Source organism: Salmo trutta, chromosome 2 (assembly GCF_901001165.1).
Source record: "Salmo trutta chromosome 2, fSalTru1.1, whole genome shotgun sequence".
NCBI lineage: Eukaryota > Metazoa > Chordata > Actinopteri > Salmoniformes > Salmonidae > Salmo > Salmo trutta.
The window spans coordinates 20,825,839-20,852,791 of record NC_042958.1 but is presented as its reverse complement, the minus strand read 5'-3'; the positions used below and the strand labels follow the sequence as shown (position 1 = coordinate 20,852,791).

Genomic DNA, 26,953 nt, shown 5'->3' with positions numbered 1-26,953 from the left:
CAGCAGAGACTGCAAGGCACTGTACTGTTGTGACAGGGAAAAAAGAACAAAGAGCATTGCAGAGCTCATGAATCTGCTGCTAAACACCAATTCAACATTTATTGGTAGAGCTAATAAGGGTTGAGGTGGTTGGTTAGAGGGGGTAGTATACCCCTGGGTACTTTGAGGGTACTCAACGTGAGTGAAACCAGATGAACCTTTTAAACTACACCAGTGCCAGGGGCCAGGGGCCAGGGGCCAGGGCTAAATGTTCATGGCCCAGCCTGGTAGCCTAATCTCTGTAGGATCTAAACCAGGTAGTTTTCACCCCCATACCACAAGCCCAGGCTGGAGAGTTAACTATAGCCATAACTATAGCCACAAGGCCACAAGTATAGCCAGAGTGGTTGCTGCACTTTACGCCTTGGGAGTGTCACAGCACAGCAGCGTCTCAAATGGCCCTCTATTCCTTTTATAGTACATGGCCCTGATCAAAAGTAGTGCACTCAATAGGGAATAAGGTGCCATTTGGGATGCATCCTGTGTGGTTGTGACGGAACCCTTCATCCCTCGAAATGTCCTCAGGGAAGGTTGAGAACGTTGGGAGGATGTCTAGGTGGTGAAAACACACGCATCTTAAACAGAATAATGAAGGTTGTAAGAATAGAAAGTATAATAGCATAGAATTATCACACTGCACAGAGTGATAAAAAAATACTGAAAAGCCTCCATGGTTGGCGAATTCACTAGCATGTTTTCTGGCTGCCATAATGACTGACATCCGTTCCAGAACTGTTTCTAGGTTCTATTTGTTCCACAACTGTTTCTAGGTTCTATTCATTCCAGAACTGTCTCTAGGTTCTATTTGTTCCAGAACTGTCTCTAGATTCTATTTGTTCCAGAACTGTTTCTAGGTTCTATTTGTTCAAGAACTGTTTCTAGGTTCTATTCGTTCCAGAACTGTTTCTCGCTTCCATTTGTTCCAGAACTGTCTCTAGGTTCTATTCGTTCCAGAACTGTTTCTAGGTTCTATTCATTCCAGAACTGTTTCTAGGTTCTATTTGTTCCAGAACTGTTTCTAGGATCTATTCGTTCCAGAACTGTCTCTGGGTTTCTATTAATTCCAGAACTGTTTCTAGGTTCTATTCATTCCAGAACTGTTTCTAGGTTCTATTTGTTCCAGAACTGTTTCTAGGTTCTATTCATTCCAGAACTGTTTCTAGGTTCTATTTGTTCCAGAACTGTTTCTAGGTTCTATTCGTTCCAGAACTGTCTCTAGGTTCTATTTGTTCCAGAACTGTCTCTAGATTCTATTCGTTCCAGAACTGTTTCTAGGTTCTATTCATTCCAGAACTGTTTCTAGGTTCTATTTGTTCCAGAACTGTTTCTAGGATCTATTCGTTCCAGAACTGTCTCTGGGTTTCTATTAATTCCAGAACTGTTTCTAGGATCTATTCGTTCCAGAACTGTGTCTAGGATCTATTTGTTCCAGAACTTTTTCTAGGATCTATTCGTTCCAGAACTGTTTCTAGGTTCTGTTCGTTCCAGAACTGTCTCTAGGATCTATTCATACCAGAACTGTCTCTAGGATCTATTCGATCCAGAACTGTCTCTCGGATCTATTCATTCCAGAACTGTCTCTGGGGTTCTATCAATTCCAGAACTGTTTCTAGGATCTATTCGTTCCAGAACTGTTTCTAGGATCGATTCGTTCCAGAACTGTCTCTAGGATCTATTTGTTCCAGAACTGTCTCTAGGATCTATTCATTCCAGAACTTTTTCTGGGATCTATTCGTTCCAGAACTGTCTCTAGGTTCTATTCGTTCCAGAACTGTCTCTAGGTTCTATTCGTTCCAGAACTGTCTCTAGGATCTATTTGTTCCAGAACGGTCTCTAGGATCTATTTGTTCCAGAACTGTCTCTAGGTTCTATTCGTTCCAGAACTGTCTCTAGGTTCTATTCGTTCCAGAACTGTTTCTAGGATATATTCATTCCAGAACTGTCTCTAGGTTCTATTCGTTCCAGAACTGTCTCTAGGTTCTATTCGTTCCAGAACTGTCTCTAGGTTATATTTGTTCCAGAATTCTCTACCTTGTATCTGTTCCAGTAGATCTACGGTATATCTACGTTGTATCGCTGATCTCCAACAGGGGCGATACAGCCAAAGCACATAAAGATCATATCTCACTCTTGTCTGCATACAGTACATCTTGGCTGCATCATCTGAATTCTTCTCAATCTATAATTGCTAACAAAGTTTCCTGCACTTATTCACACGTTTGAGGGACAGCTGGAAGGGAACTTGAAAGAGTATAAACTCTCATGCCTGGCAGACGAGTACTGTGCCTAGAGGAAAAGAAGCTGACTGATCCTGTTACGCGCATGTCAGACAGTGTTTCTGCCACACACTATACATGGAATAGCAGCAGAAGTTTGGCAGAGAGACAGAAGGGGAAGGTAGCAGGCTATAACTTGTCGAAAGCTAAGTGGACTGTGGACTGTGTATAGAAAGTGTGTGTGTGTGTGTGTGTTTATGAGGGCGCGCATGCGGGTATGCGTGCATGTGTGTCACCCATGTTAACAAAACATATTTCTGAATCCATGACAGGTATTGCATAAACATCAATACGCCATCTCTCTCTCTGTGTCTCCCCCTCTATCTCTCTCTCGCTCTCTGTCCCCTCTCTCACTCTCTCTCTCTCTCTCTCTCTCTGACTCCCCCCCTCTCTCTCTCTCTCTCTCTCTCTCTCTCTCTGTCTCCCCCCTCTCTCTCTCTCTCTTTCGCTTTCTCTGTGTCTCCCCCTCTATCGCTCTAGCTCTCTCTCTCCGTCTCCGACACTATCTCTCTCTATCTCTCTCTGTGTCTCCCCCCTCCCCCTCTATCTCTCTCTATGTCTCCTCTCTCTTGCTTTCTCTCTCTCTCTGTCTCCTCCACTTTCTCTCTCTCTCTCTGCCCCCCTTCTTTCTCTCTCTGTGTGTGTGTCTCCCCTCTATCTCTCTTTCTCTCTCGCTTTCTCCCTCCTCTATCCCCTCTATCTCTCTCTCTGTCTCCCCCCTCTCGCTCTCTCTCTCTGTCTCCCCCTCTCTCTCTCTCTTTCTCTCTCTCTCTCTCTCTCTCTCTCTCTCTCGCTGTCTCCCCACTCCACCTCTCTCTCTAGCTCTCTCTCTGTCTCCCCCATCTCTCTCTCTCTCTCTCTCTCTCTCTCTCTCTCTCTGTGACAATCCCAGGGTACAATCCATCAACAGCTCATTGTACAACTGCAGTTCCACACTACAGAACATCCCCAAAAAATCTCACTGTAGACCAGGTTGGAATTTAATCAAAATCCCTTTCTCCGGCCCGTACATACAGTAAATCAAAACCAAAACAGACCACCTAATGGACCACATATCTCCAAAGCACCTACTGCCTAAACCAATAAAAATACCATGCCAGAACCAAAGCATATATTTTTATAAGCCACATTTAAGTTGATCACCTGTGATCACAGGCCACCTATTTCACACAATCCTTGTGCCAAGGAGTCTGGAGGACTGAAGGAGGAGTGGAGGGATGGAGGGGTGGTGGGATGGAGGGATGAGGGAGGGGTGGATAGGTGAAAGGGTGAGGGAGGGGTGGAGGGGTGAGGGAGGGTTGGATAGGTGAAGCGGTGAGGGAGGGGTGGAGGGGTGAGCGAGGGGTGGATAGGTGGATAGGTGAAGGGGTGGAGGGGTGAGGGAGGGGTGGAGGGGTGAGGGAGGGGTGGATAGGTGGATAGGTGAAGGGGTGGAGGGGTGAGGGAGGGGTGGAGGGGTGAGGGAGGGGTGGATAGGTGGATAGGTGAAGGGGTGAGGGAGGGTGGATAGGTGAATAGGTGAAGGGGTGAGGGAGGAGTGGATAGGTGGATAGGTGAAGGGGTGAGGGAGGGGTGGAGTGGTGAGGGAGGGAGGGGTGGATAGGTGAAGGGGTGAGGGAGGGGTGGAGTGGTGAGGGAGGGGTGGATAGGTGAAGGGGTGGAGGGGTGAGGGAGGGGTGGATAGGTGAAGGGGTGAGGGAGGGGTGGAGTGGTGAGGGAGGGGTGGATAGGTGAAGGGGTGAGGGAGGGGTGGAGGTGTGAGGGGGTGAAGGGGTGGAGGGGTGAGGAAGGGGTGAGGAGAACACAGGAGAGACCAAGCTGAGATCAAGCTGTGGTCTGAGTTAAATTGACATGCATTACCTCATTTGTCACCCACACACCAAAAGAGAGTGGCTGAACCCTGCCTATAGTCAGCTTTCATTAGGATATGCCTGAGAGATGGTTGTCTGCACACAAACAGGGACCAGAGACGCTGAGACACCAAGTCCTGGGCCAGACTGGGGACAGACAGACACTGGACCAGAGACGGAGACAGCCAAGGCCCAGACTGGGGACAGACAGACACAGGACCAGAGACGGAGACAGCCAAGGCCCAGACTGGGGACAGACAGACACAGGACCAGAGACGGAGACAGCCAAGGCCCAGACTGGGGACAGACAGACACAGGACCAGAGACGGAGACAGCCAAGGCCCAGACTGGGGACAGACAGACACAGGACCAGAGACGGAGACAGCCAAGGCCCAGACTGGGGACAGACAGACACAGGACCAGAGACGGAGACAGCCAAGGCCCAGACTGGGGACAGACAGACACAGGACCAGAGACGGAGACAGCCAAGGCCCAGACTGGGGACAGACAGACACAGGACCAGAGACGGAGACAGCCAAGGCCCAGACTGGGCCAGAGACACGGATCAAGAAAGGACTGTATGACTGCTGTTTCTCACAGGTACAGTACCAGAGATCAGAGAACTTGCAGTGACACAAATTCAACCTTTTGCGTTTGGCACTGTCGTAATACAATTTAAGTAATTAAAGTCTACAAGGATATATGTTTGGTAAGTGGGTAAGAAACATTTATAATTTTTAGACAATGAGACAAAGACAAGTGTTCATAACGTGAACAAGGGAAGAATTAAGAAGAGGTTATTGAGGGATTAAGGGACAGAGTGGGAGTTGAATATATATATAGAGAGAGAGGAGGGAGAGAGGGAGAGAGAATAGAGAAGAGAGTGAGTGAGTGAGTGAGTGAGTGAGTGAGTGAGAGAGAGAGAGAGAGAGAGAGAGAGAGAGAGAATAGAGAAGAGAGTGAGTGAGTGAGTGAGTGAGTGAGTGAGAGAGAGAGAGAGAGAGAGAGAGAGAGAGAGAGAGAATAAAGCCCTTCGAAAGGAAGGAATTGAACTCTGCCCTATTTCAAGGGCAGAGATCAGGATGCTAAAGAGACAGCAAAGAAGCGTACATAAACCAGACACTGAAAACTATTGTGAATTTATGAACGACAACCAGACCTTGTCTACGGTGTCTCACTTTGTCTTAGTCTATAGAACCTGCTTCCCTAAACCAATGACGTGGTTCACCATTCTTAAATAGTGACAGCCATCCAAGTTACAACTTGACCTCGTTGTGACCACAGGGAACCATAAGATATAAATACATCATGTGTCAAGAGGTCAAAGGTAAAAGCAGGGCGTTACGATAAAGACACCTACCATAATATCACTGAGTCTAAGGGCGTGTCTATAGTAAAGAATGTCTAACATCCAGTCTGAAACCAATCATGTTTCAAACAGTAGGCTAAATAGTGGATAACATTTCATTGCCTGTTGGGTTCTGGAAGTTAAAAGCCAACATGACATATGACAAGTAAGGCTCCCTGGTTACTAAGTGTTTAGCTCTATGCCATTGTTGTTAAAAACACAAATCCCCCCTCTCTCTCTCTCTCTCTCTCTCTCTCTCTCTCTCTCTCTCTCTCTCTCTCTCTCTCTCTCGCTCTCTCGCTCTCTCTCTCTCGCTCTCTCCCTGCTCTCCACCTTTCTCTCTCTCTGCTCTCTCACCTTGCACTCCCTCCCTGTTTATGTATATGTGAGGTAGCTCTCTGTCATTGTTCAAAACACAGACAAATCTCTCTCTCTCTCTCTCTATTTTGCTCTCTCTCTCTCTCTCTCTCTTTGTCTCTGTCACTATCTCTCTGTCTCACACTTTGTCTCTCACTCTGCCTGTCTCTGTCTCTCTCTGTCTCTCTATCTGTCTCTCTCTCACTCTGTCTCGTTCAATCTCTCTCTCTCTTTCTCTCTCTCTCACACTCTCTCCCTCGGTCCTTCTCTATCTCTCTCGCTCTGTGATTCTCTCTCTCTCTCTCTCTCTCTCTCTCTCTCTCTCTCTGACATTTGCATAGTGTACATGTTTAATTACAGAGTGAAGCAAGATGGGAGCAGCAACACTGGCCAGATCAAAACAAAAGGAGTTGTCATGTGACCTTTGATGTACCCTTGCCCTGGGCAACAAAACACACACCCGACCCAGTTAACCACTACACACCCACCCATTCAATCCCACCAAAACACATACTCTTAACGGACCAGAGACGGGTGCACACCGGAAACGCTTGATTAAACTATCCAATTATTTAAAGGAATCTGTCTAACAGTTGCAGATTGCTATATAAGGGCAATAGAAACAGAAGATAAAGACATCTAGATATCAAAAACAGCTCTTGTTAGAGATAAGAGGAAAGGAGAGAGAAGTTTATTTTATGAGGTGTAAGTGAAGACAGAGAAGCGATCAGACAGTTAGCTAATTCACTTCAACAGCACTTAACCTAGACGTGACTTTGCCTCAGAAACACGTCCAAACTTCGGTTTTTCAGACCCTCGCCCCCTTCATCTAATCTTGTCAGTGAACTCACATAACCTCTCCATCCCTTACAACCTCCACATTTCTCTCACAGTCCAGAAAAAGTAACAACCAGCGGACAGAACAGTCAGTGGGCCACCTTCGTACTGTCCTACAGGGACACATTAAGCAGGGAGGAATTTTGGGCTGTCAGGAACAGAGGATACAGGAGAGAGGGGAGGGGGAGGAGAGGGATGAGGATGAGGGGAGGGGTGGGGGGTATACAGGGCTAAAGTCTGTGCCGCTGACGGGTAATGTCAGCCCGGGATGAATAGACGGTCTCATGGCGGTGGCTCAGTAGGGGGGCCGGAGAAGGAGGGAAGGAGGGAAGGAGGGCAGGAGGGAAGGAGGGGAGGTGGTGGGGAAGAAGGGAAAAGTGGGGTGAGGAAGGTCTGAAGGGGCAATGAAAGGCTCTCATTCATCCACTCAGCCCTGTATGGTCCTTCAGACGCCGTGGAGCAGGTATCATAGGCTAACAGCAGCATATTGTAGAGTTAAGCCGATTTACAAGGAACATTCTAAGTTCAAACTATGAGCTAGAGACATAACGACGTGTGTGCATTTAATGTGTCATTTGCATAATAGGTTATAAAAGGTCCGGTTTTAAAATATTATGACTTCAGCTTTTGGTTTCTTAGTTTTCACCCTCCTTCCACATACAGTTGGGATTTGGGAGTCCCACACAGAATACTCCGGTATTTCCTCTGCACATATCCCAGAATGCAGCACTGTGAAGCCAGGTGATTACTACGCATAGAGAACAGACAGAAGTTCTGTTCCAGACTCTGTTACCTTCGTCTTATGGGTCTCATCCTGAGCTGGGCAACTTCTGATCGGAACCACTATATTTCATACAGCTGCCGGCTTCTGGGCCAGCTAATACATCTCATCAAAACTGACAGGGAATATAAAGGCAGAGGGACTTTCAATACTGTTCATGTTGGGGGAATGAAAGATTTCAAGCTGATACTGTAGTTATGGTCTATTGAATGTATGAAACAAATGGAATAGTTTAGTGTGAACTGCAATGCAACTGGGATACACTCACACCATATGTAAATTGAACAGCAAATGTGCTATGACCACACTTTGCTATTACTCCATCAAAGTTAATATCAGCAACCTAAAAACAATTCATATACAAGGCGACACAAGATAATCACACAGCAAGCCACATTTCAACACACAATGCAACAACGTGACCACTGAGGCTCCCTCCACACCGCACCACAAACCAAATCACCGGGGTGATGACACGGCACTATGTGAAATGGCTTTCAAGAGCCAGTAGCATTAGCTGAGTCAGCCCAGAGTCATGGTTAGGTTAGGGTTAAAGCTAGCAGCAGAGTCGATTAGCCCACAGCCAGGGTTATTAGGGTTATGTTTAGAGCCAGCAGCAGAGTCGATCAGCCCACAGCCAGGGTTATTAGGTTATGGTTAGAGCCAGCAGCAGAGTCGATTAGCCCACAGCCAGGGTTATTAGGGTTATGGTTAGAGCCAGCAGCAGAGTCGATCAGCCCACAGCCAGGGTTATTAGGGTTATGGTTAGAGCCAGCAGCAGAGTCGATCAGGCCACAGCCAGGGTTATTAGGGTTATGGTTAGAGCCAGCAGCAGAGTCGATTAGCCCACAGCCAGGGTTATTAGGGTTATGGTTAGAGCCAGCAGCAGAGTCGATTAGCCCACAGCCAGGGTTATTAGGGTTATGGTTAGAGCCAGCAGCAGAGTCGATCAGCCCACAGCCAGGGTTATTAGGGTTATGGTTAGAGCCAGCAGCAGAGTCGATTAGCCCACAGTCAGGGTTATTAGGGTTATGGTTAGAGCCAGCAGCAGAGTCGATTAGCCCACAGCCGGGGTTATTAGGGTTATGGTTAGAGCCAGCAGCAGAGTCGATTAGCCCACAGCCGGGGTTATTAGGGTTATGGTTAGAGCCAGCAGCAGAGTCGATTAGCCCACAGCCAGGGTTATTAGGGTTATGGTTAGAGCCAGCAGCAGAGTCGATCAGCCCACAGCCAGGGTTATTAGGGTTATGGTTAGAGCCAGCAGCAGAGTCGATTAGCCCACAGCCAGGGTTATTAGGGTTATGGTTAGAGCCAGCAGCAGAGTCGATCAGCCCACAGCCAGGGTTATTAGGGTTATGGTTAGAGCTAGCAGCAGAGTCGATTAGCCCACAGCCAGGGTTATTAGGGTTATGGTTAGAGCCAGCAGCAGAGTCGATCAGCCCACAGCCAGGGTTATTAGGGTTAGGGTTAGAGCCAGCAGCAGAGTTGATCAGCCCACAGTCAGGGTTAGGCAGGGCCAGAGAATGATGAGGAGTCAATCCCCAACCACCCAGCCCCCCATAAACAAACACACTCTCTCACAGGCAAACACAGCCCTGTCCTCTGCATTCACACCAAAGGGGTGACCTTTACCCCCCCAGACACCATGTGTTTCAATTTATCTCACGTGACAATCAGCCCATTGTCAGACATGATTTACATCCTAACTCACTCTGATCCAATACCGTCCACCTCTGCCTGAACTGCAGGGCCCCGGACCGAGATAGCACACACATCACTAAAGGGAGACATGATGAAGTCAGAGAAACACTAAAACATTCTAACAATAATCACCTTAACTAGCGTGAGTCAATGTCATGCCATACCGCTAAAACTTCCACAATTGAAGTTCTTTCAGGAAACATAAAGTTACGTAAACTCAACATAGTGCTCAGATCTCTTTTCTAGCCAAAAAACGCCCAAACTAAAACATAAAACACTCCTCTTTTAACCACTACAGTTTACTACACATTTCCCTCACAGCTTCAGCGCCCATTTGAAGTTCCCTCCAAATTGAAAGCACCTGCAGTAGACAACTAAACATTCCTACAGTCCAGTGTTGTGTGTTCAGTGAACTCATCACCCCTGAAGTTGCACTCTGTCAAACAGTAGGGTTAGGGTTAGATCTTTAATTGCAAGCTACAGGAGACGCTTCAATGTAGATGAGAATGTAGCCTAGTAGCCTACCAGAGGTTTAATACGAGGCTACTTACACTACATGACCATTAGTGTGTGGACACCTGCTTGTCGAACATCTCATTCCAAATTCAAGAGTATTAATATGGAGTTGGTCCCCCCTTTGCTGCTATAACAGCCTCCACTCTTCTGGGAAGGCTTTCCACTAGATGTTGGAACATTACTGCGGGGACTTGCTTCCATTCAGCCACAAGAGCATTAGTGAGGTTGGGCACTGAGATTAGGTCTAGCTTGCAGTCGGCGTTCCAATTCATCCCAAAGGTGTTCGATGGGGTTGAGGTCAGGACTCTGTGCAGATCAGTCAAGTTCTTCCACACCAATCTCGACAAATCATTTCTGTATGGACCTTGCTTTGTGCACGAGGTCATTGTCATACTGGAACAGGAAACGGCCTTCCCCAAACTGTTGCCACAAAGTTGGAAATACAGAATCGTCTAGAATGTCATTGTATACTGTAGCATTAAGATTTCCCTTCACTGGAACTAAGGGGCCTAGCCCGAACCATAAAAACAGCCCCAGACCATTATTCCTCCTCCACCAAACTTTACAGTTGGCACTATGCATTCGGTCAGGTAGTGTTCTCCTGGCATCCACCAAACCCAGATTCATCAGTCGGAATGCCAAATGGTGAAGCGTGATTCATCACTCGAGAGAATGCGTTTCCACTGCTCCAGAGGTGGCGAGCTTTACTTCACTCCAGCCGATGATTCGCATTGCGCATGGTGATCTTAGGTTTGTGTGCTGCTGCTCGGCCATGGAATCCCATTGTATGAAGCTCCCGACGAACAGTTCTTGTGCTGAAGTTGATTTCAGAGGCAGTTTAGAACTCTGTAGTGAGTGTTGCAACCAAGGACAGATGATTTATATGCACTACACGCTTCAACACTCAGCAGTCCCGTTCTGTGAGCTTGTGTGACCTACCACTTCGCTGCTTAGCTGTTGTTGCTCCCAGACATTTCCACTTCAGAATAACAACACTAACAGTTGAACGGGGCAGCTCTAACAGAGCAGAAATATGACGAACTGACTTGTTGGAAAGGTGGCATCCTATGATGGTGCCATGTTGAAAGTCACTGAGCTCTTCATTAAGGCCATTCTACTGGCAATGTTTGTCTATGGAGATTGCATGGCTGTGTCCTCGATTTTATACACCTGTCAGCAACGGGTGTGGCTGAAATAGACAAATCCACTAATTTGAAGGGGTGTCCACATACTTTTGTATATTTAGTTGTATGTCTAATGACAGAAACCATAGACAGACCGCCGTTCATCTGGAACTGGCCTTTGTGTTATGATCATCATGAAGTTAAATGACATCCAATGTCTCCTTCTGCTAGTAGAAATACCTGGCTTGGTCCTTTGTAAGGTGTCTAACAGTGTTGAATGTACAGTATTCCTGAGCCCACATAAGGCAGACAGACACTGAGCAGACTGGTCTAATTACCACCAAATTCCTCCAGGTTACATCAAAGGAGAGTAACAATACATTGTGTACCAAAATGGCACCCTATTCCCTATATTGTGCACTTCTTTTGACCAGGGCCCAGTGCACTACATAGGGAATAGGGTGCCATTTGGGACACAACCCTGGTCATGGAGGTGAGCACTCCACGCTCCTTTTCTCACACAGCAGAGCAGCAAGAGCGGAGCGCTAGCTACACATAACAGAGGAAAGCTGTGACTGATTAGTACAATGTATTCTGTACAGACGCCATTCCTCCAAAGTCATAAAGAAACAACAGTGTTTGATCATGGACACGTTTTGTACTGTCAATCTATTTGGATTAAAGCATCTGTTAATGGTTGCAGCTGTTTGATGTACTGTACAATCAAACATGATGTTTGAAATGTTTCTTGCATTCTAAATCAATGGGCTACAAACATTAGTCATTGTTACGTTGGTTGGATTTTAAAGACACAGCATCATTTAAAAGACATTCAACTTTCAATGCATGCTTTTTTATTTTAAGTTAAAACATGAACACCCTTGGTGCAATAATGAATGTATGTCACGCAGCCTCCTGCATGCTTGTCTCTCCTTCAAGACCCTTTCAAAGAGTAATCAAGACACACACCGGCAGAGTGTCTCCCTCTCTGATTTGGCAATGTGATGAAATATCAACAACGATGAACTACAACTGATTATATGATACAAAGACACCAATGATTCTGTATGTCTCCAAAGCTTGAGTCAGTAAGGACAAAGACTGTTGGTACTACAAACTAGTTCCAATTTAGAATCTCCCAGATCTCTCTCAAATATATAATGGCCCAGTGTGAACTGTAACATACATCAGCATGGTCGTATTCACAAGATATCAAATTAAAGAAAGCAGATTGAAATGGGGAGGGACTACCTGAACTTGTCTAATAAGAAACTCACATTTTCGTTGCAAAACGTTTTGTTGTGGCTTGCTACGGTGTGCAGTAATGAATACGACCCATGCTACACCAACCAATCAGAATGTACAGTACAGCCTTTTATCCAACATCATGTGTTTACCTGAAAGACTTCCTCGTCAAGGATCCTGGTTCCGAACACAGTGATCCCGTTGGTGTTAATAGAGGCACGGTCACTCCTGAGGAGGGGTTTGGTGATCTTCTGTTTACAGTCCACGATGATGGTAACAGTCTTCTTCTCCACGCTGATGGCCACACGATGCCACCTGTTAGAGGGAACAACAGAAACAAGATATGTGGTGAGAGATGTTCAGATTAGACTTCTGCAAAAAGCTAGTCTGCTTAAACCAGACTGAACGTTGCCTGAAGTCGTTTGACTGAAGTCAAACAGTGGAGTCGTTTGTAGCGTTTAGCCAGGCCAACAAAAACCTCCACAAACAGACAAACCATGGTTGTGTCTCAAATGGAACCCTATTCCCTATATGCTGTAGTGGACTACTATTTACCAGGGTCCATAGTCTAAAGTAGTGCACTATATGAGGAAAAGGGTGCCATTTGAGACACACCCAAAGGGTTAACTGGCGTGGTCACGCGTAAGCCCAACACCTCCCAAGCCCCCTTCAGGACAGTTTGCCACCGGCCGCACTTGGGCTATTACATTCCAGCTCAGGCCATGCAGCCAGGCCAGGCAGCGGAGAACATTTTTGCCCCCACACTCTGGCCCTGTTTAACACGGGATTATACTCATTAAACTCCAAACTTAATCCTCCTTCTGGGTTACTCAACATGACAGACGTGCTGAACATTGTGGAAAGTGTGTGTCAGGAAAGAGCAAAAGGGAGCACAAGGTGCACAGTCAAAACATTGTCCTAAGGAGGAAGAGGATGAGGAAGAGGAGGAGATAGCAGGAGGAGGAGGAAATGAGGAGGAGGGCCGGAACTGATCAGATCCCACTGACCAAAAGCCAAGCCAAGGCACTTCAAGAACCAGTCAGTCAGCAATACTGATCAATATGGCTGCCCTTGGATGACAACACTTTTCCTATATACCTCTCATTATGATAGCAACCCAAGCATTTAGTTAATCAGTCATTATGTACATGTTTGATTTTGGCAATAATTACAAAGGAATTCCACTTTCTCATCTGACGGTTGCTTCAGCTGATACCATGTTTGAATGTCTTTCCTTTGAATGACACTACAGCAATACTATCATTTTGCCTCTGTTTAAGTACGCATTTACAGTATATCTCTATAACAATGCATTAACTGAAGGGGCTGGTCGGGTAGATAGGCAGCATTAGTTACAGCCTAGTCAGTGATTTGGAAAAGGCCTTGTCTTGGACTTCATCCAGGTCCTTAAGTGCTAAAATCCTGCAAAGAGTACATTGCTCTTCAGACAGTAGGTCACAAAACTGCTCAGTGGACAAAAGCACCCCGCAGAACTGCCACAAAATGGTCTCTACTCTTTCTCTGTTCTGTTAGAATGGCAGCATGGTTTCTACTTTTACTCTGTTCTGTTAGAATGGCGGCATGGTCTCTACTCTAACTCTGTTCTATTAGAATGGCGGCATGGTCTCTACTCTAACTCTGTGGTGTTAGAATGGCGGCATGGTCTCTACTCTAACTCTGTTCTATTAGAATGGCGGCATGGTCTCTACTCTAACTCTGTTCTGTTAGAATGGCGGCATGGTCTCTACTCTTACTCTGTGGTAGAATGGTAGCATGGTCTCTACTCTTACTCTGTGGTGTTAGAATGACAGCATGGTCTCTACTCTTACTCTGTGGTGTTAGAATGACAGCATGGTCTCTACTCTAACTCTGTGGTGTTAGAATGGCAGCATGGTCTCTACTCTAACTCTGTTCTGTTAGAATGGCGGCATGGTCTCTACTCTTACTCTGTGGTGTTAGAATGGCAGCATGGTCTCTACTCTTACTCTGTGGTGTTAGAATAGCAGCATGGTCTCTACTCTTACTCTGTGGTGTTAGAATGACAGCATGGTCTCTACTCTTACTCTGTGCAGTTAGAATGGCAGCATGGTCTCTACTCTTACTCTGTGGTAGAATGGTAGCATGGTCTCTACTCTTACTCTGTGGTGTTAGAATGGCAGCATGGTCTCTACTCTTACTCTGTGGTGTTAGAATAGCAGCATGGTCTCTACTCTTACTCTGTGGTGTTAGAATGACAGCATGGTCTCTACTCTTACTCTGTGCTGTTAGAATGGCAGCATGGTCTCTACTCTTACTCTGTGGTAGAATGGTAGCATGGTCTCTACTCTTACTCTGTGGTGTTAGAATGGAAGCATGGTCTCTACTCTTATTCTGTGGTGTTAGAATGACAGCATGGTCTCTACTCTTACTCTGTGGTAGAATGGTAGCATGGTCTCTACTCTTACTCTGTGGTGTTAGAATGGCAGCATGGTCTCTACTCTTACTCTGTGGTAGAATGGTAGCATGGTCTCTACTCTTACTCTGTGGTGTTAGAATGGCAGCATGGTCTCTACTCTTACTGTGTGGTGTTAGAATGGCAGCATGGTCTCTACTCTTACTGTGTGGTGTTAGAATGGAAGCATGGTCTCTACTCTTACTCTGTGGTGTTAGAATGGCAGCATGGTCTCTACTCTTACTCTGTGGTGTTAGAATGACAGCATGGTCTCTACTCTTACTCTGTGGTGTTAGAATGGCAGCATGGTCTCTACTCTTACTGTGTGGTGTTAGAATGGCAGCATGGTCTCTACTCTTACTCTGTGGTGTTAGAATGGCAGCATGGTCTCTACTCTTACTCTGTGGTGTTAGAATGACAGCATGGTCTCTACTCTTACTGTGTGGTGTTACAATGGCAGCATGGTCTCTACTCTTACTCTGTGGTGTTAGACATACCATTTCACAATTGATGTATCTAAACATGACGTTACACTTTAAGCGGAAGATCTCATTCTAATATCTATCTAGACCACAAATGTCCACTGACCGGGTTACGGCTTCTTTCAAGCCCAGGAAAACAAACTAGTCTGTAAAAAAACAAAAACATTTGGCTGCTTAGGAAAACAACACAGAGAGACATAATAAAACTATTTGTTAAGATAAAAAAACGGAGCGTTTTCTCAGCGTCTCCTCTGTTTGTTTGTTCTCCCGTGTTTCGCCACCGGCTCATGTACACTAAGCTACAGCTCTCAGGGAGAATTCCGGGATTTCCAAACCCCGAGCGGATAATCAGGCATCCACTGACGGAAACTAAGAGACTCTGCACGGAATCTGATTGGATAAGGTAATCCAGGAGGTTAATAATGTAAGGATAACATCCCTCCTCCAACCTCGCCTCCATTTTCCTCTCATGGCTGAGGTCAGAGTTCCGCGCCCAACTAATCCACTGTCTCTGACCCTCGAATCCCCTTGTACTTCTGTTACTACCCAGGACCCCCCTGACCCTTCATATCCCCCGTGCTGCAGCCCAGGATCTTACCCTAACCCCTGGGACAGACCAGTTCAGACCTAATCCTGTGATGGGCACCTGTGGTGAGATGAGGTGAAGAAGTTTTCTGCTTCTTAGTGAATACAGAGGACATGGCAGCAAGTAAGTATGATTAGGATTATCATACAGGCCCTGGCAGTACCTTGGCTTTATATATTACATGCCCCCTGACAAACATCCCAGCAGTACTAGTCACGTCAAGCTGAGCATGACTGAAAGGCACTCAAATACCACCATGTTCTGTCTTGCAGTGTTAACATAGAACCAATGATGACTAGTAAGACAAATCACATACACCAAATAGATTGCCAAGGCACTCTGAGCATGCACCAGGTTTGAGTATGGACAGAGTCAGAGTGGAGAGACACACCAGGTTTGAGTATGGACAGAGTCAGAGTGGAGAGACATGCACCAGGTTTGAGTATGGACAGAGTCAGAGTGGAGAGACACACCAGGTTTGAGTATGGACAGAGTCAGAGTGGAGAGACATGCACCAGCTTAACTAAGCTCTGTTTTCATCCCTTTACCGTCCCTCTTCAACATCCATCCCTCCCTCCTTCCCTCTAGTCTCTGTGAGCAGCGATGGTCTCTCTTCCTCCCTACCACCCATCCTCTACCTCCCTCCCCCTGGTCTCTGTGAGACCAACCAGCAGCAGGAGTGGTAGGTCAGGCTTGACTTACTTTCCGTCAGCCAGGTTGAGAGAGCGGAACAGGGGGTAGTCCTCAGGAGCAGGCTTGCCACTCTGGTCCTCATACAGGAAGACGGGTGAGCGTCCCACCTCCACCCCCAGCTGCTGCACGCCCTGCTCACTGTAGACAGACAGCAGGAAGGACTGGAGGCCAGCCTTGGGCCTGAGGGTGGTCAGGATGGAGAAGTCTTCAGGGAACACACCCCCTACAGAACACACAGGTTGGGTTAGAAATACAGAGATACAGTAAGACACCCCCTACACAATAGACAGAACGCAGGTTAGATCAGGTTATAAATACACAGGGAACACACAATGTGACTGACTCAGTCGGAAATCACAGGTGAGGACTTTTGGATTCAGTTACCCTTTACATTCTCACATAAATGTATACAGTTTCTTATAAATACACATTGCTTTTATGTTGTTTAGTGTAAGGTCTCATTTGTTCTAATGTGACTACCACCAGGTTTACAATACTTCAAGCATCCAAATAGACATGAGCTAATCGTCTACTACTTTATTCATGTACATTTCCAGGCTTGTGGACAATTCTATACGTTTCAGAGGACAATGATAATGAATATGAAAAATCCCAGGTCTTTAGAATAACATTTTCCTTTCGGAAAAGCCAAATTGGAAGGCAACCAATGCCTGCACATTAAAATAGATTTATTGACATATTTTTCGTAGTTTATTAGACAAAAATGATCCATTAGCGATTTCATACGTTTTGCCAAAGAGGAATAAACGTCATAACAATATCCTACAAAACTTTAAGAGGACATAGTTACTCTAACTCAACAGATCTATGAATGAGTCATAGATGTATAAAAAAGTATCTTACTGTCTCTCATAAAACAGCTAAAACCCCTCTGCAGTATAATCAAGACTCATAATAATATTTTATCATTTTTACACATCTTCCATTGAGTCCATTTTCTTCATTCCACACAACCCTGTCCTATAGGCACTAAGCTTGACACGTGTTTCCCTTGTCATGTAAATCCATTCTATGTTTTTGCTGATCTGTTTGTAGGAGCTTCACTACCTGACTTAATGCATACAACTTTACGTGAGTTACAACTGTTGAAACTGTTCATTCCAGCCCTGTCGAGCCTTAGAAATGTGACCAACGGTCTCTAAATCTTATTAACCAAACAGAAGCAGGCAAAGTACAGTACACCAACTCTACTGTGCTTCAGACTGCAAAAGAACCTGCATTGTACTGTAGTTAGCCGAGCTAGTTCTCTCAGCCAGATTCTCTCTCTCTGGGGTTGGTGTATTACAAACACTCTGAGGTAGAAATACAGCACTGCTGCATAATCAGATCAGGGATGGCATCTCCTGTCAAAAGCCTTGGCAGGACCAACAAAAGACACATTTAAACACCACTCCCTCCGCTCTGCACAGCCAGGATGTGGGGCAGGACAGAGAGAGACAGGGGGATAGAGGGATTGGGTTCGTCTTACCTGGGAATAACTGCTTGGTGGGGGCACTGATCTGGGCCTGTTTTCCAACTCTGTAGGCTGTGTCCGGCTTAGACGCTCTTCGGTTTGTGCAAAATCCTGATGTTTTCCGAACTCCTTCGGGGGAATTGTGAAGTTCTAATACTTTTAGCACGTCCACCGGTTCAGCTGTTGGAGAGAGAGAGCAGATACAACATGGTATATAATACGAGAAGAACTTCAGAGGGCACGTGAATCTAGACGGCACAGCACTCCGTTTCAACAGTTAGAATGTCATAATCTATCGCATTTACATAAAACGCATGTGTCACGTCATACCAAACTACTGTTTCATTCATGAACCTGGTCTTATAGCCTTTAATAGAAAGCACATTTCAATCCAACGAACCATGTGTAAGGTGACTCATCAGATAAAGTGCTACCGAATAGCTCGCTCTTTAATTAAGACATCATATCTATCTACTGAATATCCCATCCTGGTGATAACCTGATGAGGAAATCAATCAAATAATTGAACATAGACAGAAGCATTGGACAATATGTCAGATGCGGCATAAACCATAGAAGAAATCACCCACTGGCCACAGATGTCAATTCAACGTTTATTCCACGTTGGTTCAACGTAATTTTGTTGACATTATGTGGCAAAAAAAAAACGTTGATTCAACCAGTGTGTGTCCAGTGGGCTACACACTGGTTATACCCCCCCCAAAAAAACAAGAGCCCATTGTGACACATCTGTGTGATCTGCAGGCCCAGCTAACACTGTACGGGACCATGTGACAGGAAGTATCTCCATCCCAAAGCAGAATGACCACTAGCAGCATAATAAACAATGCTCCCACGGCCGGCCAATCTTATAACACAATGTTGTGGATGTAGGTATACTTTGATAAGGGTCACTGTCAGAGCCTGCACTCTGGGTTTCCCATACCCTCCAATCTGATGCTCTTTACATAAAGGAACCTGTGTTTGATCTGACACCCCAGTGAGACAGACCCATGGGAAAGCTGGGGTGGTGATCAGACTGTTTATCAAAACACCTTCTCAGTGTTAACATCAGCTCCATGATAGGGCTGGGAGACTGGGAGGTAGCACGTTATTCCCAAGAGTTCAAAATTGAGTGTTGGTATAGCATAGAAAACAGTAGACTGCTAAGAGAGAACAAAAAATCTGCCTAGACTCAAAATCATGAGTGAGGAATTGAAACTGAGACTTGTTTCAGACTGTGCTATAGAATAATATACACATTACACAGGCAATACACTACTGGATTGTTAAGGGGCTTGAATCTTAATCTGTTTTTACACGGTGCAGAACCAGCCCTGTCTAAAGACATCAGCTAGGCCTCCTGTGGCTGGTCTAAAACCACTGTTTGCTTTGGCACGCGCCAATCAGATCATTCATACGTTTCTTTAGCTACTTTATACAAGGAGATCTTATAAAAATGTATATTTTCCTCGGGACACACTCAGAAAGACATTCCAGCACCACCAGGGACAAGCAAACTATAATGACATGCTTCATACTGCTCAATGGAGCATGTGGAGAATCCTGTCCCTGTTTCAACATGAAGCAATTTCCATTGCATAAAAGGATGTCTCCCGTACTAACTAGATGACATATACAGTACATACATGAGTACTGAGCCAAAACTAGCTGTTCTAACTAAGTCCATAATGAGTTGGTTTCCCACCTCAAACTAAACGCATGACCTGCTGTAATATATTCACTATGACTGTTATCGTGTTCTATATTTCACAGCATGAGATGTTGTTTCTGCATTTATCTCGTTGGGTCATCAACATCACCATTAGTGACAATCTAATCAGTTTGTTTTTAGTCGGGGTGTGAGAGTGTCACTGATTAAAGAAAAGGAGAGGCCAGAGATTTATTGTATTCAACAACAAAAAATGATTCAGAAAAGTTTCCGTCATGCAACTTTCTCCAGGCTTTAAAGCTTGAACTGAAATCAATGTATTAAGTATATTTAACCTTTATTATCAGTGCTTAATGAACGACTGACAGGTGTCAGGGAGAAGCTCCCATAGGTCATAGGTCATACCTGTATCTTTCCCATTCCCATGCTAAATGATTAGTGCACCCGCCCATAGGAAGTTCATATCTGGGTCTCTTGACTCATGTAGGACAGACAGCTACCGTGATTAAAACATGTGTCTCAGAATAGACTCAGGAAAAAGCTATTTTCATACATCACCAAACAACGACTTCTCCCAAAAAGTCTAGCATTAAATGAAACAGCAACCACTCTCCTTCATCTATGCTGAGGGCTGGGTTGAAAAAGACAAGAAAAATAAACAATGTCTGAGAGAGTCTGCAGAGGCAGAGTACCACACACACACACACACACACACACACACACACACACACACACACACACACACACACACACACATACACCAGCAGCACATTCCCCAGGCTGAGAACACACTCATGACCCCCTTAAATCTCTCAAAAGCAAAGGTCTGTCACATCTATTATTCTGTGTCCCAAAGGAAACCTTCTTTGTGTTGACCAGTCTGCCTGCCCATTGAACCAACCATACCCCAACTCCCCCTCCATCACACCAAGGCTATAGCCCCTATATATGACTGAATGAATCACTCACCCAGGGGGAAAGACAGAGACAGACTTAGCTACTCAAAATTGACTCAAAATGGAACAAAAAAACTATAGACGAAGTTGAAAAGAATCTCAGAAGAATATAACGTTACTCTGAGAGAGAGGGTGATAGGGATATCATCTCCAAGACCACTTGGTTATTTTGTATACTGTGAAAGGTACCCAGGCAGCTACAGGGCTTTTCTAACTGAACTGAAGAGCTCTTTGTGAGTGAGTTTTATTCCAAGAGAGCACCTCTCTCTCTCTCTCAATCAGCTCTAACTGTCTCAAGGCCTCATATATTCCAGATGGGTGGTAATTTGGCCAGTGGGTGACCCCCTCACCCAGGTGCCAAAAAAACGTCAATACACCCAAATCCATTAAAACACCAAATGAGTGTGTGAAGTCTCTAAAACCACCCATCTGATGAGCTGGTGTGAGTTTGCTCATGGCCGCTGTGCAAATAAGGACACATATCTCCCAGTCCAAATCCCTAGGTGGTACGGGAAGGAAAGGGGCCCTACATAATCCGAAGGGGAAAAGGGCCAACTCATAGTATCCACATACAGGGGCCTCCACTGTTGCTCAGTTATTGGCTGTTCAAGAAGATCTACCAGTGGAGGCTGCTGAGGAGAGGACGGCTCATAATAATGTCTGGAACGGAGCAAATGGAATGGAATGGATTTGATACTATTGCACCTATTCCGCTCCAGCCATTACCACGACCCGTCCTCCCCAATTAAGGTGCCACTAACCTCCTGTGAGACCTACGGTGTGCTGATTGATGAGGTTGGGGGTAAGAAGAGCTAGGCAACATTAGCATAAAATATACATATGTTGCAGGTTTTTATGTTACCTCACTTACTTGTCAAGTTAAAACATATGGATATTCATGCAGATGTATAGACAAGACAAACAGCGTGTTTCTGGCAGTTCTACAAAGACTAAAACATAGTTCTGGGAACAGAGGCCAAAAAATGCTCTTCGGCTCTTTTCTCATCACAAAACATGCCAGACCATCAGTCAGATATGAGGAGCATGTAAGAAGGATATATTATGATCCAAACTTTGTTGGTTTTGGCCCTGGGAGGTGAAATTGGCTGGTAAAAAGAGAATACCTTTTCACCTGCTGCTCCCTGAGACTCAAATAATGTATTCAGACAGAATATCTCTCCCTCTACCCCTCTCACTCTCCCTCTACCTCTACCCCTCTTTCTCTACCCCTCTCACTCTCCCTCTACCTCTACCCCTCTCCCTCTACCCCTCTCACTCTACCCCTACTCTCTCGCTCTCCCTCTACCCCTCTCCCTCTACCCCTATTCTCTCCCTCTACCCCTCTACCCCTACTCTCTTGCTCTCCCTCTACCCCTCTCACTCTACCCCTACTCTCTTGCTCTCCCTCTACCCCTCTCACTCTACCCCTACTCTCTCGCTCTCCCTCTCCTCTCTCGCTCTCCCTCCCTCTCTCCCTCTACCCCTACTCTCTCGCTCTCCCTCTCCTCTCTCACTCTCCCTCCCTTTCTCCCTCTACCCCTACTCTCTCGCTCTCCCTCTCCTCTCTCGCTCTCCCTCCCTCACTCTACCCCTACTCTCTCGCTCTCGCTCCCTCTGTCACTCTACCCCTACTCTCTCACTCTACCCCTACTCTCTCCACTATTGGACTTCCACGCTCCAGGCTCAAACAACACTGCTTTATGCTGGTGTGTCATACCAAGGAAAATTCACTGAAAACGATCCACGTTTCAAAGTGTGTGTTTGTTCTGCTCTCTTTAACTCTTTTAATTCCACTGCATAAAATATCAAAGCTGAATATCACCTTGCGGACTTCTACTTCAAAAATACCCCAAAAAGTAAAAAGTCTAAATATATTGCCTAATTACAAGGCATGGCTTATACAGTCCAAACAACATGTAATCATGTCAAATCAGAATCACCATCATGAGGTAAAGGGGGAGTGGTCATGATGACCGACATAAATAATCCCCATCAATATCCCCCACAGGCCAATGTAAATCAATCTAGTCATAGATGAGACAGTGGGCTTGAAAATACCTACAACAAATAGAACAAAAGTCCCCTTCACTTTAGACCTGATTGTCCATGTTTCCTTACCCTTCAGAGAGAGAGAGAGCGAGAGAGAGAGAGAATAAAGCCCTTTGAATTGAATTGAAAGAGAGCGATGTGTTTCCGAGGGCAGAGATCAGGGTAGAGTAGAGTAGAGTGGGTTTTGAGGGTTCTGTTTGTCTGCAGGAATGCACCAGAGAGGAGCCCATGCCCCAGGGGCTGTGAAAACGTGTCTGTACACTGCTAGCTCAGAGAAGGCACCCTTTGGAAACAGCCTAATGCTCCATAAACACCATCTGAAACTCACAAAGACATAAAACACATACTGTATATACAGTAGGCTATAGGACAGAAAAATTGATGGAAGTGAATAGTAAATAGTGGCTTATATGTTTTTCAACAATGACGAGTTCTGTGTAGGCCTTGTTCTGCTCTGGACGACCATTAGCAAATATTGAAAGACTGAATGGGGGCGACACATATACATGAACAAATATAATACATCGACTGTTCCTAGAAGTACAATCATCAGAATGCAAGTAAGAAGAGCCATAAGAATGAAAAAGACCAATGTCATCAATGGTTTAGATTCAGTCTGATGAATCCCTCTTAATGAAATATCTACAAGAGCATAACGCTATAATAAAGTGTGTAGCCTAAGTAAAAGAAAGATGCATGTATGCTAGAGAAGTAGTTTAACTATAAAGAGGCCTATGATGTTGAAGACCTAGAGTCAGTGACTCACTCACCCCCCCCCCCCATTATGGGAGTAAGACTGGACTGTATGCTGCTGGCCTATATACTATTGGCCGGCCCTTTGAAGCCTCTAAAATAATAGGGAAGTGCAACGAGAACCATCATCAAATAACTGCACAGCACTTAGACTGGAAACATTCCCACCATGGAGGGAGTGTGCACCGTTCCGAGCTCAGACAACATGGCCTTGTCTCCCCAAACCAAACATGCAAGTGCAAAATTCAGGGGGAAAAGTTGGGCACAGAGTTGCACAAGCCCCTCCAGCCTCTCGCTGGTCTTCAGTGCGGACTAGGGCAGTGTGGAGAAAGGGTGCTCCTTTTGGCAAGTCAGTGATGTGCTGCTTGACCACTCAGAATCTATCAGAAAGTCCACGGGCACAGACAGGACAGGGGCAGACTGGGACCAAAAATCGGCTCAGGCATTTCTTACACAACAGCCCATTTTTTTCCTCAAGGCTCCCATTATTAGCCAGATAATGATAATTCTGCGCAAAAATTTGAAGTTAGACAGGCCGGCCCACTAGGCTAAAAATGGACCAGCCCATCTGGTATTTGAAATACCAGTTGGCCAGTCCGCTCCTGGGCTGCCATACACCATGACCCAAAATAATGCCAGGAAATTTGCAGTGCCAGGTAAAAATGCGAATAAATAAAGTCTAGTTAAATAATGAACAATCCCCTTATTACTAATGAAAATGAAGCTATGACACACCCTCCCCAGTGGATAAGTCTGAAGGGTCTGACACACTGCACAACTCCCCAATGTCACTGATCAATTCATGCCAATATTCAATATCATTTCATTGTTAAAAATGGATTCCAGCTTGCAATGACCACACTTTCAGAAATAGATGCATTGTCTAGGCTACAGGGGGACAAGAGAGGCAGGTAGCGTAGCAGTTGGGCCAGTAACCAAAGGTTGCTGGTTTGAATCCCCAAGCCAACTAGGTGAAAAATCTGTTGATGTGCTCTTGAGCAAGGCACTTAACCCTGATTGCTCCTGCGTCTGGTGAAATGTATGGAAATCAGGGCCCAGTTTTCAAAAGTTATGAATCTGGATTTCGCCTATCAGGTAGGATTAAATGCATAGAAATATAATGAATAGAATGGGAGTCCCCATTCAAGTCAATGATTCATCCATTCTATTCATTCTTTCTACACATTTAATCCTATATGATAGGCGAAATCCACATAGATAATTGTTGAAAAAAATGGGCCCAGATGAAATAGAATTCAATACCTAGGCTATAATGTGCGCAGTATAAAGGATCTAAATGGACCATTACTGTTTTAACGAATTATAAAACAGCAATGTGACCAGTGACAATAACTAATAAGGACTATATTAGATGATACCGGGTCCTTTAGAGAGATTCGGATAGCCTACTCCGGACTCAGTTCCGGACATTTCCCGTGCCCCGGAGTCATGAATACAATTGACAGACACCTCTCCTCTGGCTGCATAATTATTTAACAAACTGTGAGGCTGCAATCTCAAACCGTGCGGAATTCCACACACACCTAACGGACCACTAATTCTAACGAGTTTTTTTCAGCATAAATCTCTAAAGCTGTCTCTAAATGGGGTGCTAGACAAATTCTTTAACGGCTCCTTCACAACGAAACTAAGCGAAGTACCAGAAAAGAAAAGCACGCGCACCAAATGAACATTGTGCATCATTGAGGTAACTGTTTCAACTTTATGGTGGTTATAAAAGGATATTTAATCACGCATAAAAGTAGAGGGTATATTAGTTACAATGCATTTCAATAAATGTAAAATAAACACAAATCGTCATAACCCTTTGAAACACTTGACATAGTGATACTTACATCTATTTGGAACCAATGTAAATAGTATGCAACGTATATTTGGGTCTATATCTTTGAACTTAAATGTTCAATAAAATATGTGATTCGCTTTACTTTGTGAGGAGGGGCACTTTGGTGCAATTGTAACTTGCCTTGAGTTAATTGGTAGCTATACATCCACAGACCGCTTGACTGAATCATATAGGGTCAATCTCTTTCCTACCTTTCCTCTCACATCTAGTTGCGTTGCTCATTGGAAATACAGTTGGCAAAACCCGACCCGTTTGTCTTCCCTGGTCTCTTCATCATGTTTTCCGACCAGACCCACGTTTTCTGCCGCGGTTGAATGACAGCCCCTACTCTCTAGTACTTTTACACACACTTTTTTGGATCCTAAAAAGTATTCTTACCTGCTCTGACATGTGTAGCCTGCAGAACCAGGGTTAAAGTGATGAATGCGGTTACAGTGGAATCCATAAGCCACCTTTTCGTTTTCCACCTTGTGGACCACCTTTGCATCTCCATGGTCGGCGCCCACAAAAGTGAACAAAACTTGACTTCAACTGATTTTAAATGACTTCCCTTCCACAACCCCAAATGTGATGGATAATTACACTAAGCAGCCATAAGTAAGTGTTTAGCCTCTTCTCTCAGCCACTCCAGGCCCCTATACGGACTTCTTTTCCAGTGCCCAGCCTTCTGACTGAAGGTATTTGGGCTTTAATCAAAACTCCCAGAGAGCACTCGATACCCTAGGAGCCACACCGACAGGAGGGCTGGGCAAGCACCACAAACCAAACCCACGGTTTACAGCGAAATGACAAGGGGAAAAGCCCCCGATTAGCAAATCACCGGGCTAGAAATTCTCATTGGGATCCACCCATCAGTTTTGCAAAACTGATGCGAAGTCTTCCCTGAGCGCTCGTCCACGTATATTTAAAAAAAAAAAAAAAAAGTAAGATAAAAAACGGCTTTGACTTTCTGGAAATGTCCCGGGAATTAACGGAATGCCATTGGGGTGAGAGAGAATTAGGCATGTGAGCAATTCTCAGTGTTGGACTGTGTCTTGTGGACTGTCTGCCCTGTCCCACATAGAATATTGTTCTGCTCTGGTCACCTGCTGCAGTTAGTGTTGGTTGTGTTCACATAGGAGACAATATTAGTTTATTAGAGCAAACAAAGTCATATTTTAAGATTGAGATCACTTTATTAACCCAACCCCTCAGAAAGACACATGTATATACACTTACATATACCGTTTTTTTTGGAGAGGTGTGGGGGGCTGCCACAGGATTTGATACAAGCAACCCACCGGTTACCACCTCACTTTATTATATTATTAGATCTTTTCTGTAGATTTAAGCATCACATCATGCATGAGCAATGCATGTCATTGATTCATTTTCACTCTTGTTCTCCATGTAAAACCCTGACAGACCGAATCATATTCTCCAGAAATATCAGACTTTTCTCTTTTCAGGAGAGTTCCAGAAATCCTACTGGGCTGGTCAATTATACTGTAGCTGACAGAGGGAGAGAGAGAGAGAGACAGAGAGAGAGCAAGGGAGAGAGACAGAGACATCGAGAGAGCAAGGGAGAGAGAGAGGGAGAGAGACAGAGACATCGAGAGAGCAAGGGAGAGAGACAAAGAGAGAGAGAGAGAGAGAGAGGGAGAGAGAGAGAGAGACAGAGACATCGAGAGAGCAAGGGAGAGAGACAGAGAGAGGGAGAGGGAGAGAGAGAGGGAGAGAGACAGAAACATCGAGAGAGCAAGGGAGAGAGAGAGGGAGAGAGAGAGGGAGAGAGACAGAGACATCGAGAGAGCAAGGGAGAGAGAGAGGGAGAGAGACAGGGAGAGAGAGCGGGGAGAGAGCTAGTGAGTGAGAGAGAGAAAGAGAGAGAGAGCGAGTGAGTGAATGAAAGAAAGAGAGAGAGAGACAGAGAGGGA

General features: G+C 45.2%; 1 protein-coding gene across 1 annotated transcript in view; it reads right to left on the bottom strand.

Moving 5' to 3' along the window:
* The window catches only part of col11a1a (collagen, type XI, alpha 1a), a gene marked incomplete in the record, with an annotated part of 81,221 nt that extends 55,416 nt beyond the window's left edge, over positions 1-25,805 (bottom strand). Inside the window, 4 exon segments of the mRNA XM_029698069.1 lie at positions 12,227-12,389; positions 16,276-16,489; positions 17,756-17,920; positions 25,416-25,805. Of these exon segments, the coding sequence (XP_029553929.1) occupies positions 12,227-12,389; positions 16,276-16,489; positions 17,756-17,920; positions 25,416-25,530 (657 nt within the window).
* Between the last annotated feature and the right edge of the window lie 1,148 nt (positions 25,806-26,953).